This window comes from Fundulus heteroclitus, chromosome 1 (assembly GCF_011125445.2).
Source record: "Fundulus heteroclitus isolate FHET01 chromosome 1, MU-UCD_Fhet_4.1, whole genome shotgun sequence".
NCBI lineage: Eukaryota > Metazoa > Chordata > Actinopteri > Cyprinodontiformes > Fundulidae > Fundulus > Fundulus heteroclitus.
The window spans coordinates 24,299,953-24,317,252 of record NC_046361.1 but is presented as its reverse complement, the minus strand read 5'-3'; the positions used below and the strand labels follow the sequence as shown (position 1 = coordinate 24,317,252).

Here is a 17,300-nt window from a genome sequence, read left to right as displayed (position 1 = left end):
GAAAAGGCTCTGGGAGAGTTATACAGCGGCATGTAGACAGAGAGCAGAAGCTGGAGAGGTCCGGGGAGAAGAGGCGCAGAAAAGCGTCCGCCTTCACTTAGAGCAGGAAGAGAAAAACAAAAGACAATTTGATATTAAACATGTTTAAATATTTAAAAATGTATGCAGAGACCTTGTGTACGCTGGTCAACATATCAAGTTTTTTAAGAGCTTGACATATTTACAGATTAAAGGTAAGATAATATTGGTAAATGACATGGGTTGCTCTGTCAAGGCCTAATACTGATAAGAAATAGATGTTACACAAGGAAAACATAACAGTAATAACAGGTCACATTACAGAGGGAGAGGGGACTTGTCGTGTGGGCCATTGTAGCTTTTTGGCTATTGCACTTTTAACAAGTCACATTACGGATCTGGAGTCTCGTTAATAAAGAATGACGTGCACTTTAACAGATTATTGTGACAAGGTGGGAGGCAACTAGGCTACTTTAAAGGCTGTAAACAGTCAAATGCACTTGTCCATAATGCTGCTCTGGGGTTGCAATGGCCAATGATGATGACTGGCCATTATGCTGCTTTAGACTCCGAGCATATTCTGCATGGGAAAGTGTCTACACCTCCCTGGGCTCCAACCCCTAGAGCGCAGGTGCTCACACCCATGCAGCTCTCAGTGACCATCAGCTTCCCAAATGCTTTTTGCCGTGTTCTATTTTTTTTTGTGGTGGTGGTTTATATAAAAGAGGTTTGCTCGTACAGCGAGTGAGTTCAGAGTAAATGAACATGGACAACGAGGAAGAAGAATGCCGATAGTTTGTAGGCTGATTTTAACAGAGGAAACATCACAAAAAGAAAAGTTGTCATTTAAGGGAGTGGAGACAGCACGGACAGGGGATTTACGTTTGAACATGTTGAATATCCTGATTTGTGGTTGGAGAAGTCCTGACGTTCTACCGACCAGATCACTCTAACACACCACACACTGCAGGAATATCTCTTAAGATAGTCAGGGCCTGTCAGAAGGGGAAGATCGGGGCAAAATTGGGGGTAATTATCCTGACATATGATAGCGTTAGGAGACCGACATTTTGACTTTACTTTTTTTTTTACTGCCATTAGTGTGGTGGTGGGCAGCGTGAGCCTCTTCATAACCATGGGCCCAGGGCAGCTGCACCCTCTGTCCCCCCGCTGGCTCCGCTACATAGTAATACGCTTATTGAAAACTTAAGTCTATAATATATCACTTCTTTATGTTCTTAGGATCTATTGTTATATATCTTTAGTTCATCAATGTCTTGAACAAAAAAAAAAGTGGCTCCATGACATATTTGGCTCGTGGATTTGATTTAGAACTCGCCTTGTTCTATTGTTCTTTGTAGTTTGAGTACAGTAAAACCTTTGATCAATAAGATCTATATTAAAACATGTTATACATGTTTTTATCCCATATTTCTATGACATTGAGGGGAGAACCATCTCTTATTTGTTTCTACCAAAACACTGATTAAAAGGAACATGTAATGGAAGAAAAAGTGGAATAAAAGAAAAAGGATACTTGGAAACAGACTTGACAAACAAATATTAATCTGAAAGAAGAGCATCAATTATGTGACCATCCCTCCACCGCTGCTAAGAATATTGGATCAATATGACCGACTGGTCTATATATATATATAAATATATATATATATATATATATATATATAATGTGTGTGTGTGTTTGTGAACTTTAATCGGAATCAGCAACACAAGCTGATTATGACTGGAGCTTGGGTTCAGTCTACATTGTTTGTGATTTCATCTACTTGAGTCAAAAGTCAGTAAATCTGTCTCCCTATTTAGTGTAACTGCATTCACAAAACAATTATAACCACTTTGATAGCAGAAATATTTCCTTTAAGATTAATTAAATGTGGTTTAGTCCTGTGGCAGTTGGTTTTAGAGACTTTTTTGAAACAGAGGAATAATTGGGCATTTTCGCAGCAACTTTTCAAGTGCCAGAACATGTATTTGTGTGTGCCTGCAGCTTGAATGTGTTTGTGGTCTTGTGTAGGCATCGCCGCAGGTCAGAGCTACCATTAATTATTGATAGAAAAAGCTTAGCGCATGTGCTGGCAGAAAGTGTTGCCTAGCACAAGCTTCAACATGCCAGAGACATCTGCAAGAGAGACAGTGAAAACAAGTGGGAGAAAATAAATCGAAGATTCACGCCAAAAAGAGTGATCGAGACAGATTCATCAGTCCTAAACGTGAATTTTCCGTCTACTACCTGCGAGAAAGGACAGTTTTAAAAACAGGGCAGAAAAAAGTCTCTTCTTCAGATATAGAAAGCGTATTTTGGATAGTATAACATCAGGGACAAGACTAAAGATTATACGAAAGGTTTTATTGACTTTTTATGGAAGCAGAGCAATGGATTTCCTAACATTCTTTAAGAAAACACAACCTGAGGAGCTAAACGGAAGGAGCCAGTGAGATTTATCAGTGTATCTTTGCAAGTGCCTCTGAAGCTGTGGGAGTTAGAAAAAGCTAAAGATGATGAGCCGCCAAGCTTATTTTTACCGGGTCCCTCCCCCGGAGCTCCATCGGCGTAACCAGCTCCAGGCCGATCCGGCTAAGACCAGAACTCTGCAAACTGTTATTGATATGAAGGTAGGACTGAGCAACTCCACAAGCACACATTATTTTCAGCGATAATGTCACACTTTCCTGCTATCTGTTATCAGTTCTACTACTCATGTAAATTTATCTTCAGATAAATTCTAGGTATGTAAGTTAAATTTTGGTATATTTGGCAGTGAGTGATGTTTCCTTTTTTATCCGTGTCCACTTCTGCAGCATGCTCCTTCTTTAAGCTGACTGCATCGATTTCAAATGCTACCAAGAATATACATTATACCTTGATTATCAGTTGAATAGATATTGTCACATTGTGCCTTACTATCTGTATAGCCGCCATGCCCAAAGTCCATTATTGGCCCATGCCGAGTTGAGCACTTATTCAATTTGTTTCAAATGTCACATATGGAAGCTTTCACTCTCATCTCAGCCCTTTGAAGCTGTTACTGCTGTGAAAAATGCAGTTGACTCCACATGTGTCTTTGAGTAATCCCCCACACGCATATCTAGTGTTCTTTCAGTAAAACACTTGTTCCAAAATTGAGTTCCTTACCTCAAAGCCACACATACTTTGTGACTTTTCCACCTTTTAGTAAGTCCCGTAGTGTTGTACACAAATACAAATAGAAAATGTAAATCTGACAATAAAATGCAGAAAGGCGTGAGAGACATTTTCCTAGATCTTCCTAGAAAATACACTGTTGATGTATAAGCTGACTTCGTTATACCAGCTTACTTGACAAAAACTTTCCTCATCTTTAACTTTTCTTTTGTTTTAGTCTTGTTGTGTTGCTTGTTATAAGATGTGCAAATTTCTGCTTTGTAATTGCAGAACACGAACCCCTCATTCTGTTTTGATCCTGATGTTATCTGGCAGGTACTGTAATAGTGCTCATGTGTTTCTTTTTTTTTAATCTATTAACCCCTTTACCTAAAATGTATTCCTTTTTGGTTGAAGTGCTGCAGTCTCATGTACAGTACAATTGTTTGCATCTCAGGCCTTTGGAAGATCAGCTTCTACTACACTCCAATCCTTCTGCACGTCATGTTCATTTTAATAGTCCGCTGTTTTTCTTTGCTGTCTTATTTTTTAATTATCCGATGGAAATCAGAAACATAACCTAAAATGCAGAAATTTGAACTAGTGTGTCACTGTTTTCCTTGCTATCCAAAAGCAGAATGTCAAAGTGAAGACACTGGCATGTTTGTTTCAATAATTTAATGTGCACCTTTATGTAATCCTGTTTGCTCTACCTGTGTGCTTTTAGAAGTTTACAGCACAGTGTATTTTGCAGGGCTGATGTCAGAGGATGTAATGGTGGTAAAATGTCTACATCTCTGGTTTGAGCTGATGGCACTGCACCATCTACTTCCATGTGTTGAATTATGTTTCAGTGTTTTTTTAGGTTTAGTGTTTAACACTTGTCAAAACACATGCAGCTATACAGCCGTTCCCTTATGGATATAAACAAAAATATTTGTCTTGAGCTGCACACAAATGTATACATTCATCTGTAACCAGTTTTCTTTCTCCCCACTGAAATTTCCAAATGACACAGGGATGTACAATTGTGATCAGAGGTGTACATGAAACTAGGACAATGAATGCAATGTTAATTTTGGAGTTTAAAGTGTTTTTGTACTGTTTCTTTGTACAAAATGAATGATCATACAACATCCACGATGAGCTATGTCATTTTTATTCATCATGGATACAAATGACAGCAGTTTATTTAAGCTTCTGGTCCCTTCTGATTTCTGTTGATAAACTGCTTCAAGATAATCAATCATATTTCTATTTGTATAGAATAATCCACATGATGTCTTCTTCCCTATTATTATTTTTAAGGGTCACTTAACATTATGACCCCATTACTTTGTAGGTGCAGCTTATACTGGATAGTTTTCGTCTTTGGCTTTTTGGTGATAAAATCTTATGTGTTTGCGTTATTTCTACTGTTGTATTAGTAATTTACTAGTTTCTGACATTTTGCCAAAAAAAAAAAAAAAAACTTTTGCTGGTGCAGGACACCAAGATCTCTTCCCTGGAAAGAAACATCAGAGACTTAGAGGATGAAGTCCAGATGCTAAAAACGACCGGCCTGTTGCACCCTGATGACAGGCAGGATGAGCTCAAGCAGGTGGATGTCTACAAGAGCCACACTAAATTTATGAAAACTAAGGTAGATGCTTTTTGCATGTCACCTGAGTCATGCTGCATGATGTGAGTGATGCATGTTAAATCACCAGTGTATGAGCACTTGTTCGTAAGCATGTCATTAAATCTCTATTTGATGGTTATTTCAAGCTGTTTATCATCTTGCCATGCATATGATGCGTTGAAAAAAATGGGAACAGGATTGTGGGAATGAATGTGAAGAAATTAAACATGTTTTTTGAAACATTAAGTTTTGTGATTTATATATAGTATGCACACTCATTGGTCATTTTAATAGATATACCTGGTTGTACTGGCCTGCCCTCAGAACTTCCTCAATTCTTTCTGGCATAGATTTGATTGGGTGTCAGAAACATGCCATAGATATTTTGATTCAAGCATTATGCAGTTGGATCATCCATGATATGGTAATTTTGTTTTAACACAACCCAAAGGTACTCTATTGCATTTTGATCTGGTGACTGTGGGGGCCCATTGGAGTAAAATGACTTCATCCTCAAGTTCAAGACTCCCAGTTTGAGATGATCTGAGTTTTGTGATGCAGATTAGATAAAATAAAAAATAAAACTTTTTTAATTCCAAAGGGAGACTAAATGTTGTAACTTATATTATCCAAGTTTCTTTAAAGAGTTGTTGTAGATAGTTATAGCTGTGAGCAGAAAGGATGTCCTGTAGTGGTCTGGTTTACAGAGGTTCTAAAGGAGCCTCTGACTAAAGACAGTGTTATTGTGAAACTGTCTAATGAAGTGGGTGTTCGGGGTACGGTGCATTTTACTGGCTGGATAAAGCCATCAGTAGGTCAGTACACTGTTGTCATAAAACAAAGGCCAATAGCAATACTTTTTACCAACTGAGCATGTACCACCTATCCAAACTACCAATACGAGCCTGGATCGATCCATGCCTTTATGTTGTCTACAACCATTTCTGACCTTACTATCTTAATATTTTAGCTAAAATCAAGACTCAGCTGCTCAGGGAAGATGTTCCCTGTCTACTTTCTAATTTTGGAGAGGCAGTTTGAATTGTAGTCTTTATTTCCTTGGCTGCTTTAGTCCATCTTCTTCAAGGTTCAACATGTGTATTCCAATGTGGTACTGCACATACCTCAGTTGTAATGAGCAGTTATTTGCGTAACTGTTGCTTTTCTTTCACCTCGAGCCAGTAATATCCATTCTCCTGTGACATCTGCCATCAGTAAGGCTTCTTTATCCAAACAACAGCCACTCACCGGATATTTTCTGTATTCCCAGTAGTTCAGCAGTTTCTGAAATACTCAGCCCAGGAGGTCTTGAACTAATAAACATCCTATGTTCAGAGTCGCCTAAATCCCCATTCCTACCCATTCTAATGTTCAGTTTTAATTTGAACACGTCATCTTCACTAGCTCTTGATGCACAAATGCACTGAGTTTCTGACGTGTGATTGAACAGGTGTACTTAACAGGGTGACGAGTATGTGTCAGTTATGACGTACATTTATTATGCGGATTGTTCAGAGAATAGCAGACACTGCCCTCACTTGGAGCCACTTTAAGCATTTGGCTCTCCAAGGTGAGTCAGTCTTCATCAGTTCAGACAGAGCATCTGGATAATATTAATGATTGCATAACTGCTGTGACACTTGAGTAGAACGTGTGTGAATTCTGTAGCACTGGCACAATGTTTTAATTATTATGACATTTTTGGATTGGGACACTCATGTTAATTATTTTGTTTCACCTTTCCAAAACATAAGTTGTGACAGCCTGGCATAAATGCTATGTAAGATAGTTTCAAAGATGATCGTAAACACAAGCCAGGTACACAACTTGTGTGTGTGTGTGTGTGTGTGTGTGTCTGTGGGGGGGTGGGGGGTGGTATCAGAGTCATCCTGTGTGTGACAGTAACATTTTTGAACTTCAGGAACACCCAGGAAATCATGTTCCGCAATTTAAGACTTGATCAAGATTCCTCTTTGTAGGTCTGTCCGCTGATTTTACATATGCACTCAAGTGTGTATGAACAGCATTTCAATGACATACAAATTTGAAAAAGACACTTGAAGATTTTGGATGCTCTATGGATTGGAGAGCTTAACTGGTGGAAAAATCTTTGGCGAGTGTAGAATGTGTCATCAGTTTATCTATATATATGTGAGGGAAAAAGCGGCATGTGAAACATGTTTAAATAGATATATGTGGCCTCTGGGTTAACATGCTTTCAGCGGTCAATCACAGTGCAAAAGTGTGTTATTAAAGCAATCCATTTAACATATGGTCAGAATCCCTGCTTGGAATTAGGTTTCAAGTTTCACAGAGTTTTTGTCCATATGGCTGTGATGGCTATTTATTCTACTTTGATGGCTGAGGCCGATGAATCGTGCTACATGTGAAAAGGTTTCTCTTGGGTTCATTAATGGTGCTCTTTGTATTGGCCCGTTTGTCATTGCATCGGGGGGAGTTCCAGATGCAATCATAAAAGAGATGTTTTTATGAATGGGGCTCTGAAAGATGTATGTGAGCTTACAACGGCAGAGGAGCAGAGGAAGGGCGTTCTCTCCTCACCCACGATATACATCACAGTGATGGTTCTGGCTTGCTTTCGCATGTCTCAACTTTCTGTGTACAGTCACACAGAGACACAGAAAGTCAACACACATTCAGCCATGCACAGACTCATTCTATAGCCTTGAAGTGTTTTGGGTTCTGGTGTTTCAGCTGTGGTGGTGACTGCTGCTGGGGTGCAACTGCTGTTAGAGAAACTGGAGAGGACATTGTCCCTGTCCTACCTAGTTTCCTCTATGGATTTAGATCTGTTCAAACACTTTAAAACTGTTTGGTAACATAGTATGGTAAATACTTTGAAATAGTGGTCACAAATTCAATTCCTTGAGGGTAGATGTCCTGCAATGTTTAGTTGTGTCCCTTTTGCTACACACATAATTCAAATGGCTAAACTATTTGACTAGTATGCAGTCCAGCTCTACAGAGCTCTGCCAATGAGTAGATGTTTGAGTCGGGTATATTGAAGCAGACACACGTCTAAAAGTTGCAGGACATCAGCCCTTGAGGACTGCTTTAAGAGGTTAAGCTACTCTTGTAGAGCTTTACCCTTTCAAAAGCCTTGGTTGTGTGAATCAGAACATTGTTTCTGTACACACAATTAGAACTTTAGTTTAGTGGTCGCTGTTGTCTTGTCTCTGTGTTTCTGTAGGAGCAGGCATTGTCACCATGTGTGTCTTCCATCAGACCAGCTCCCACCTTCCTCATGCCCCCCCTACTGCCTTGGATCACAGAACAAGAAGTACTTGTTTTTTTAGCCTCTCCACTGTTTGATTGTTTTTTTTTTTATTTACTAATATTTAAAATATTAGTCTGTTTTTTTTTTAATATAACGTTAAGTCTTCTGCTCGTCCATTTCCTTATGTCTCATTCTTGTCACATCTCTGATCCCGTTTTAACTACGCCTTTGCAAACATTCCACTGATTTTGCAATTCTTTCTGCCTCTGTTCGACCTTCATGGACCATTGGACAATGTCTGGTTCAGTCTAAATTTCTTTTTTTATGTATTGAACCTGCTCATTGAATTTGAGAAACCTCTCTTTGGAAGAACCTCTCTTTGGAAGCACCTACAATGACTCTAGTATTTTTCTACTCGGCAGATAAACCTCCTTTTGTTGGTGTGTTTGATTTCTTGTGTAGTTTTCTGTTATGTTTATGTTAATGGGTTTCCAAAACAGTCAGTCTGATTCCCTCAATGATTTTCTACTGTTTGATTTACCATTTCAACACAACTGACCTAGTACTTCTGAGTGAGGATTGATAACACAATAGCTATATTATTGTTGCCATTTCATATCCTTGAAAGATCTCATCCACCTATTTAAATACACATTCTGTTTTTGTTCCCTTTTATTAAATAATGGCTAAAATAATTGGATTGTGCTAAGCACCCTGGAAAGAAGTAGGGCTTGAAATGCTAATCAGCTGTAAAAAAATTGTGAAAAGAATCACCACTTCAAATACACTTATTTTTATAGAAATTATTTGAGATCTCAATAGTATTGTAATAAACTATTAGTTTTTCGTGCTTTTCCCTATTAAATTCATTTAATCAAATTGAAGCATTTTCCTTTGAGGTTATACAACAAAAAAAATCACCCTTGTTTACCATTGTTATTTAATAAGTGTGGATGGGGGTCACTTATAATTTGGTCTATATTACTCATTGTAAATACTTTCTTTTTTCTACATTATACAAGAAGAGAGAGAGAAAGAACATTTCATAAAGTCCTGCGTGTTGTAATGAAATTATGTTTTTTTAACAGTAGAGTAAACTGAAAAAAAAATAATACAAGATGTCTTCAAGTTGACACACCAATCAGCCATTTTTGGTGTAATGCAATAAATAGATTTGTTTTTGTGTGATTTCCAGACAGAGCAGATGAAGCAGGACCTGAACAGGAAGGACTCAGAGATGCAGGCTCTGCAAACCAAACTAGAGACCCTGACCAATCAGAACTCGGACTACAAGCAACACATCGAAGTGCTAAAAGAGTCGCTCAGTGCCAAAGAGCAGCGCGCCAACACTTTGCAGACAGAGGTGAGAGTGTGTACATTCAATAATGCGAATAGATTACCAGGTATGTAAATTATCAAGATTCAAGATTTTCTTAATAGAGAAATTGTTTCTGGACAGGAGAAAGATGCTATCGCAACAACCAGTCCACAAAATAAAACATTAAAATGTTCAATAAATAGCATAGAAAATCTTTTTAATAAGTTCAAAAGCTCATAAATATTAACAAAACACTCATCACTACATCAGCATCCAGTCAACTTCACATACATTCAGTTGAGTCAAAACCATGCTTAGACAAAACTATTCATCAACAGGCCCTCGAAGGCCTCCTGCATTCATCTTTGGATTCTTAAAGAAAATAGCCCATTCTGTACATAAAAAGCATTCTTTGTGCTCCTCTATTTCGTCCAATGACCACACCTGAAGCATGTGCAGTTAAGGTTTCATAGCTAAGAAGAAGATGAACCACGTAATGGTCTGGGTGAGAGGAGGTCTTGCTCTGGTTGTATATGCATGTTTATGTCACCATAACAACTAACAAGAATATTGTCATTCTTGGTGCTATATTTAACACATTTATCAATGCCAGGATGAATTGCATCCTATTTACAATGATTGATATCACCAAGAGTAGGCATATAAGCATCAGGTGTATTTTGTGGAAATGAACACAGTCTGAAATGTGGCTAGCTGCTGTTTTAGCTTTTCTATTTGGAGGAATAAATGCAACTTACACAAATATGTTTTTATATTCCCTTAGGAGGTAAAATGTCATAGATTAAGACACAGCAGATCCTGATCAGAATGATATCGGCTGATACACAGCGACATCCCAGCTTCCTGCAATACACATAGATAGAAATATGTCTAGAAAGAACACACTTTTTAGTATTATTATAGCACAATCTGGGATAATTAGAAAGCAGTTCATTTCCCGGGCATTTTTAGGAGTCATCAGGTGCTCCATTTTAAGGTTTTAGTATTTTGCTTATGTGTTATCATACTGTGCTTTTGTTTTTTTGGTTTAAATTTGTGACTTAGGAGCAAAATAACTGGAGGCAATATTTTGCTTTTTTATACAAAATTAGAGCGATGACCACATTTACATAGTTGGTTTGAGGTGTTTCAGTTTATTTTGATCTGACAGAAAGAAACTGCACACGTGAACAGGTTGAGGTTGTTCTACCTTCTCCCTTCATATTTTCTGCCTTTCTTTTGGGCATTGAGGTGGGTGGAAAGCTATCAATGCGTGTGGCTTCTTTTCTCCTCCACCATGTTTGTACATGTGGGTGGGTCAGTCAGCAAGCTGAAGAAAGCTGGCAGCTTTTGGTCATGTTTGAAATGTCTAAAGCTTTATGGCTTTAACGGTTTTATTACAGCTGTTACAAATGGAAAGGGGTTGATTGCAGAGGTGTGGAGAAGCATGCATGTAAGATGTGTGTGTGTTGGGTTTGTATGTGTGTATTCAAGCATTTACCATTTTTTTTCTCCGTCAATCTCTTTGACTTGGAACTGATACTTCAGATCTCAGTGTTTGGCAGTTGAGAGTGGCCTGCTAAGTATGTCCACTCATCATTACAGGAAGCAATTTGAGCCAAAATTAGGCTTAATTGTTGATACATGTGCAAAGAATGTTGGCTCTTGCTGTTCGCTGAATACATCATACTTAAAAGAAATGCTTTTCAGTGGGTGGCTGTCTTTGTGTCCATGTTTAACAGCTCTAAAAGCAAAGCTGCAACTTCAAGAAATGTTGTGTCATCACGGCAGAATGTGCTCCAGGGACACATGCTGTACTAGGACTTATAATTCTTCAAGCTTTAGAAAGTATTCATCAATCATATCGTTTCTGCTTATATTTTGTCCTTGTTGGCTTTTAAGGAGTATACAATTTGTATGCCCAAAGCCTGTTCATTTGGTGTGGAGAGGGTCTCAACTGATATACACAGACACACACACACACACACACAGACGCGAATAAACAGAGACCCATGCTGGCTCAGACGTCTCCCGGTCAAATAAGGTCTGCTAACTGTTGAGGAACCTGGGCACTATGAGCGACAAATGGTCTACTGGAATGCTATTGGAATGCTAGTACTCCAGTAACCCTAGGCAGCAAGGCTACATGAAAAGACTGTGGGAAACATGGATGCTTCGATACCCCCAGTCTAAATTCTAGAAAAGTTAAAAACAAAACAACTGGACTTTTTTTCCGAAGCTTGAAGATGTTTTGCTTCCTATTCAGAAAGCTTTCTGAATTCAAAATGTCAGGAGAAGTGTGGAGTTGCAAGCTTTGTAGTACTGCCCAACAAAGGCCTTGTAATGGCTTAGATAACATGCAAATTGAACCAAAACAGGTCCACCCCCTTAGCAATGGGGAGTCGTTTACAAGTCATTGTTGGCTAGCAAATTAAACTAAAACTGGTCCACGCCTCTGCAATGGGGAGTCTTTAGGGTCGTTATTGGCCTGGCTTACAAGAGCGATGTTTTGATCACCCGAATGGAGGTGGGGATTGAGGTGATAATTGGAAGGAATCAACGCTATAGACCAGTTCACGCGTCACGTCATGCGCTACATCCGGGTCCCACTGGTAGGCAAAAAACAGTACTGTTCTCGTCTATTACATGACAAAACAGGTGATTTAGAGCGTACTTTTAGTTCGTTTATTTTTGGAATCTAAACAATGCCTACGACTTGCTGTGCTCCCGGTTGCACAGAGAGGCATTCCAAATCGTCAGATGTACGTTTCTGTCGTTTACCGAAGGACGAAGAAAGAAGAAAGAAATGGATAATTTCAATGAAAAGAGCGCAGGCAGACACTCCCATTGGACTGGGGTAGCCATCATACCCCGACAGAATTTGCAGTCTACACTTCATCTCCGGTAAATACAACTTAATTCTGCACTAGTCATTGTTGTACTTAAATAGCGGCGGAGGGGAGGTGGCGATCGCTAGACGGGGCCGGGAGAAGCGGAGTCGATCCGCTGCAGCAGCAGCACGCCGCATCATTTTAGTTTTCTTCATGCAATCAGTGTGCAATAATGTTCAGACAGCGGCTGCATTACGCCCCTGTTCACGCGCGCTAGTACGTCTGTGTTCACGCTGCAATGTCGCCGACACCCCCACCCATTTTAACAAGACAAAAACACCAAAATAATCCGTAGTGAACAATGTTTTTGTTAACCTACCGGGCGGGTCTTCCGCTCTGTTGAGAGTTTGAGAGTTGGAACCTAAGTCCTCCTCCTCTGTTTGTTTTTTTTCTATCTTAATGTCAACGTACTCAAACTTTGGAAAAAAAGTCCAGTTATTTTATTTATTTATTTATTTTTTTGGAATGACCATGACCTGGATGACTGAGAATCTTTACCAGCATACCCCACTCTAAACTAACAGCAAAACAGATAGCTCAGGGTTCCAACATCCAACAAACGGCAGTTGCTTTCACAACTAGATACGCTGGAGATACAACACATGAATGCTATGGCAAGTAGGACTCAGGACACACGGTCAGATGGGGGAGTTAAAATCAAACCCCCGGATATTGGGTTCCAAGCTCCAATGATGGGAGAACAACTGACTGTGAGAACGTCTGAGATAAGATCATAGCTACATTAAGAGTCTGTCAACCCCAACATCAGCTTGAGAGGTTAACTGAAGTGCCTCTTGAGGACCTCTTAGGTGATGTGAATTTGGCACTGTTAGTATGATCCTGTAACCCCCACACTGTAGAAGTGGCTCCAACAGATGCATCTATCTATCTATCTATCTATCTATCTATCTATCTATCTATCTATCTATCTATCTATCTATCTATCTATCTATCTATCTATCTATCTATCTATCTATCTATCTATCTATCTATCTATCTATATATATATATATATATATATATATATATATATATTATATAATATTATATTAAATTATAGTATAGGGCCTGTTGATGCCTAGTTTTGTCTTATTCATGTATATACACACGTACATGCACTGCTAAAAAATGCAGGGAACACTTAAATAATACAATGTAACTCCAAGTCAATCACACTTCTGTGAAAACGGTCCACTTAACACGCAACACTGATTGACAATCAATTTCATCTGCTGTTGTGAAAATGGAATAAACAACAGGTGGAAACTGGAGGAAATTAGCAAGACACCCTCAATAAAGGAGTGGTTCTGCAGGTGGTGACCACAGACCACTTCTCACTAGTGGTAGCATGAGATGGAGTCTACAACCCACACAAGTGGCTCAGGTAGTGCAGCTCATCCAGGATGGCACATCAATTCGAGCTGTGGCAAGAAGGTTTGCTGTGTCGTAGTGTCCAGAGCATGGAGGCGGTACCAGGAGACCTCCGCCTTTGTGCAAGGAGGGACAGGAGGAGCACTTCTAGAGCCCTGCAAAATGACCTCCAGCAGGCCACAAATGTGCATGTGTCTACTGAAACGATCAGAAACAGACTTCATGAGGGTGGTATGAGGGCCCGACATTCACAGGTGGGGGTTATGCTTACAGCCCAACACCGTGAAGGACATTTGGTATTTGCCAGAGAACACCAAGATTAGCAAATTTGTCACTGGTGCCATGTGCTCTTCACAGTTGAAAGCAGGTTCACACTGAGCACATGTGACAGACGTGACAGAGTCTAGCGATGCTGTGGAGAATGTTCTGCTCCCTGCAACATCCTCCAGCATAACCGGTTTGGCAGTAGGTCAGTAATGGTGCGGGGTGGCATTTCCTTGGGGGGGGGGGGGCGCATAGCCCTCCATGTGCTCGCCAGAGGTAGTCTGACTGCCATTAGGTACTATATGCTGGTGTGGTTGGCCCTGGGTTCCTCCTAATGCAAGACAATGCTAGACCTCATGTGGCTGGAGTCTGTCAACAGTTCCTACAAGACTAAAGCATTGATGCTATGGACTGGCCCGCCTGTTCTCCAGACCTGAATCCAATTGAGCACATTTGGGACATCATGTCTCGCTCCATCCACCGATGCCACGTTGTACTACAGACTGTCCAGGAGTTGAATGCGTTAGTCCAGGTCTGGGAGGAGATCCCTCAGGAGACCATCCGCTACCTCATCAGTAGCATGCCCAGGCGTTGTAGGAAAGTCATACAGGCACATGAAGGCCACACACACTACTGAACCTCATTTTGACTTGTTTTAAGGAGAGTACATCAAAGCTGGATCCGCCTCAAGTGTGTTTCTCCACTTTGACTTTGAGTGTGGCTCCAAATCCAGACCTCCTAATAGATTTGATTTGCATTATATAAATAATTTATTTTATTTGATTCTGTTGTCAGCACATTCAACTATGTAAAGAACAAAACATTTAATAGGAATATTTCATTCATTCAGAACCAGTATATGTCATGGTTTTTAAGTGTTTGGCCCACATGCAGACACAGACAGAAGCAGTAACAGTCTTAAGGTGTTTATTTAAAGGGAAAGCACACACTGTGTTCCACAGGCGAGGTCTGAACGTCAGAGCTGGAACGACTGCGGGAAGAAAGAGGATATGTTTACAGAGGATCGAACCAGGGGGAAATGTTCCAGAAGCGGCACTGCTTACCGTTTGGATGGGGAGACCTGTCCAGGGGGGATGAGTGAAAAGGGAACTCAGTGACCGTAACTCTCTGATGTAAGGTGGTGGTTGAGTGACAGGAGGGCTGGCAGATGTAATGCAGGCGGGGGGCAGGAAGAGCAGCTGGAAGAACCAAAGTGTGACTGACAAACCAGGTGAATCCAGGAAGGGGGTTCTCATGCTCGGCCTGGTATCACCAAGGGAGTGTGAGTGGAGATAACAGAGCAAAATCTGAGTGGCGGGGATTCGGACGACTGGTCCTCAGAGCACGGAGCCAACACATGTGAGTAAATCCAAAACACGACAAAACTGGAGAAGACAGGAGAGTTTTATAAAAACTCACAGGTACAAAACTCGGGAGACAGATCTAGGGCCTAGACATACCACGACGGGGTAACACTCTGGCGTCTTCCAGCTGTCTGTGCACTCCTTTTAAGCCAGAGATGAGGGTTCCTTAATGAGACGCAGGTGCGGGCCACGCCAACCTGTCAACTGCAACCACCTGTGAAGTAGAGTTAGAGAGCACGGAAACAGAGAACTTTGAAAGTATATATATATATATATATATATATATATATATATATATATATATATATATATATATATATATATATATATATATCAGGGCTGTCAATCGATTAAAAAATGTAATCTAATTAATTACATACTCGGGCTGCACAGTGGGGCAGTGGGTAGCACTGTTGCCTTGCAGCAAGAAGGTCCTGGGTTCAAGTACACCCCTGGGTCTTTCTGCATGGATTTTGCATGTTCTCCCTGTGCATGCGTGGGTTCTCTCCGGGTACTCCGGCTTCCTCCCACAGTCCAAAAACATGACTGTTAGGTTAATTGGCTTCTCCAAATTGTCCTTAGGTGTGAATGGTTGTTTGTCCTGTTTGTCTCTCTGTGTTGCCCTGTGACAGACTGGCGACCTGTCCAGGGTGTACCCTGCCTCTCGCCCACTGAATGCTGGAGATAGGCACCAGCATGAGGGATTAAGCGGTTTGGAAAATGGATGGATTGGATATATAATTACATACTCTGTAATTAATTAATCTAAATTAATTGCACATAATTTTTGCTGTGAAATGATTCAACGTAAATACTTTAGGCGAAAATATTACACTTTTTAGTTGTTTTTCTTCAATCCCACGGTGATGTTTAGTAATTTCTGCCAAAGGCTGCAGCATTTTGATTTAATTCATCTGAATGCAGTATTTGCAAGCCATACTCTGATTGGATGGGGAAAAAAACTGTGATAGGCTTTAACAGCCGAGAGAGCGCACAGCTGGTGTTGAGCGTGGAATGAGCAGGTGTGCGCGAGCAAAGTAGCGCGCGAGCAGAGATGGAACTCACCGCGAGGACAGTGGGTTGAGAGGAGTTTTTCAGACCGTGCCAGACCGGTTTTGAGCGTTGAGAGTTGTTTCACTGCGCGGTTGGATTGGTTCCTGCGTGCTCAAACAGAAGGCACAAATATCGCTACATAGTTGAGCGGCAGCGGTGTCTTCTTCTCTGTCTTCATGCGCCTCCCCTGTGACTCTTTGGCGCCCCCCAGGGGAGGCGTGCCTCACCTATTGAAAACCCCTGCTATACGACATTGATTAATCTGTGTTATTTTTTTTAAAATTAATTAATCGAAATTAACGCGTTATTTTGACAGCCCTAATATATATATATATATATATATATATATATATATATATATATATATATATATATATATATATATAGAGAGAGAGAGAGAGAGAGAGAGAGAGAGAGAGACTACCGGACTACCAGTAAAAAGTTACCATTACAGGTGACTAACCCTCATGAAACTCATCGAGAAAAGGCCAAGAGTGACCAATGCAGTGATCAAACTAAAGTTGGGGATGTTTAGAAAGATATGTTGAGTTATTTAACAAGTTTGTGTTTAATCCATAAATCTATATACTTTTGAGTCATTGTTTTGATGTCTTCACTATGTATTTGCAACGTAGAAAGACACAAAAATAAGGAAAAGCCAATAAATTATAAAGTTGAATCCAAACTTTTGACTGGTTGTGTAATCTGTCCAATTTTTACTATTCCTTATTTTCACATGACTATATAATGAAACAGTACCAGATGGAGTACCTTCATACTAAATATAAATGTGTATTTGTTGCAAAAAGCAATTTAGAGTATCTTCAATTTGATACCAGAACTGGAATATGGATAGGTGCTGTATGCACTAACATATTGTTTAATATCCACATGTGTTTGTTTATGGATTTGTCTTACATTTTATATTGAAGAGAGAAAGCTATACTATTGTTGATTTCATGTGTAACACTGCACTCTGGCCTTTCTTCGCACTTCTCATAAGGCACTGCTAAGGACTTG

The 17,300-nt window shown here is 40.0% G+C and overlaps 1 protein-coding gene across 2 annotated transcripts in view; it reads left to right on the top strand.

Annotated features, from left to right (window-relative positions):
* Positions 1 to 17,300, top strand: part of LOC105935874 (ELKS/Rab6-interacting/CAST family member 1) — a 230,611-nt gene that overhangs the window by 22,013 nt on the left and 191,298 nt on the right. For both annotated transcript variants that reach the window (XM_036138446.1, XM_036138454.1), the window contains exons 5-7: positions 3,452 to 3,496; positions 4,647 to 4,802; positions 9,215 to 9,382. In XM_036138446.1, coding sequence (XP_035994339.1) covers positions 3,452 to 3,496; positions 4,647 to 4,802; positions 9,215 to 9,382 — 369 coding nt within the window. The remainder of the gene's footprint in view (positions 1 to 3,451; positions 3,497 to 4,646; positions 4,803 to 9,214; positions 9,383 to 17,300) is intronic.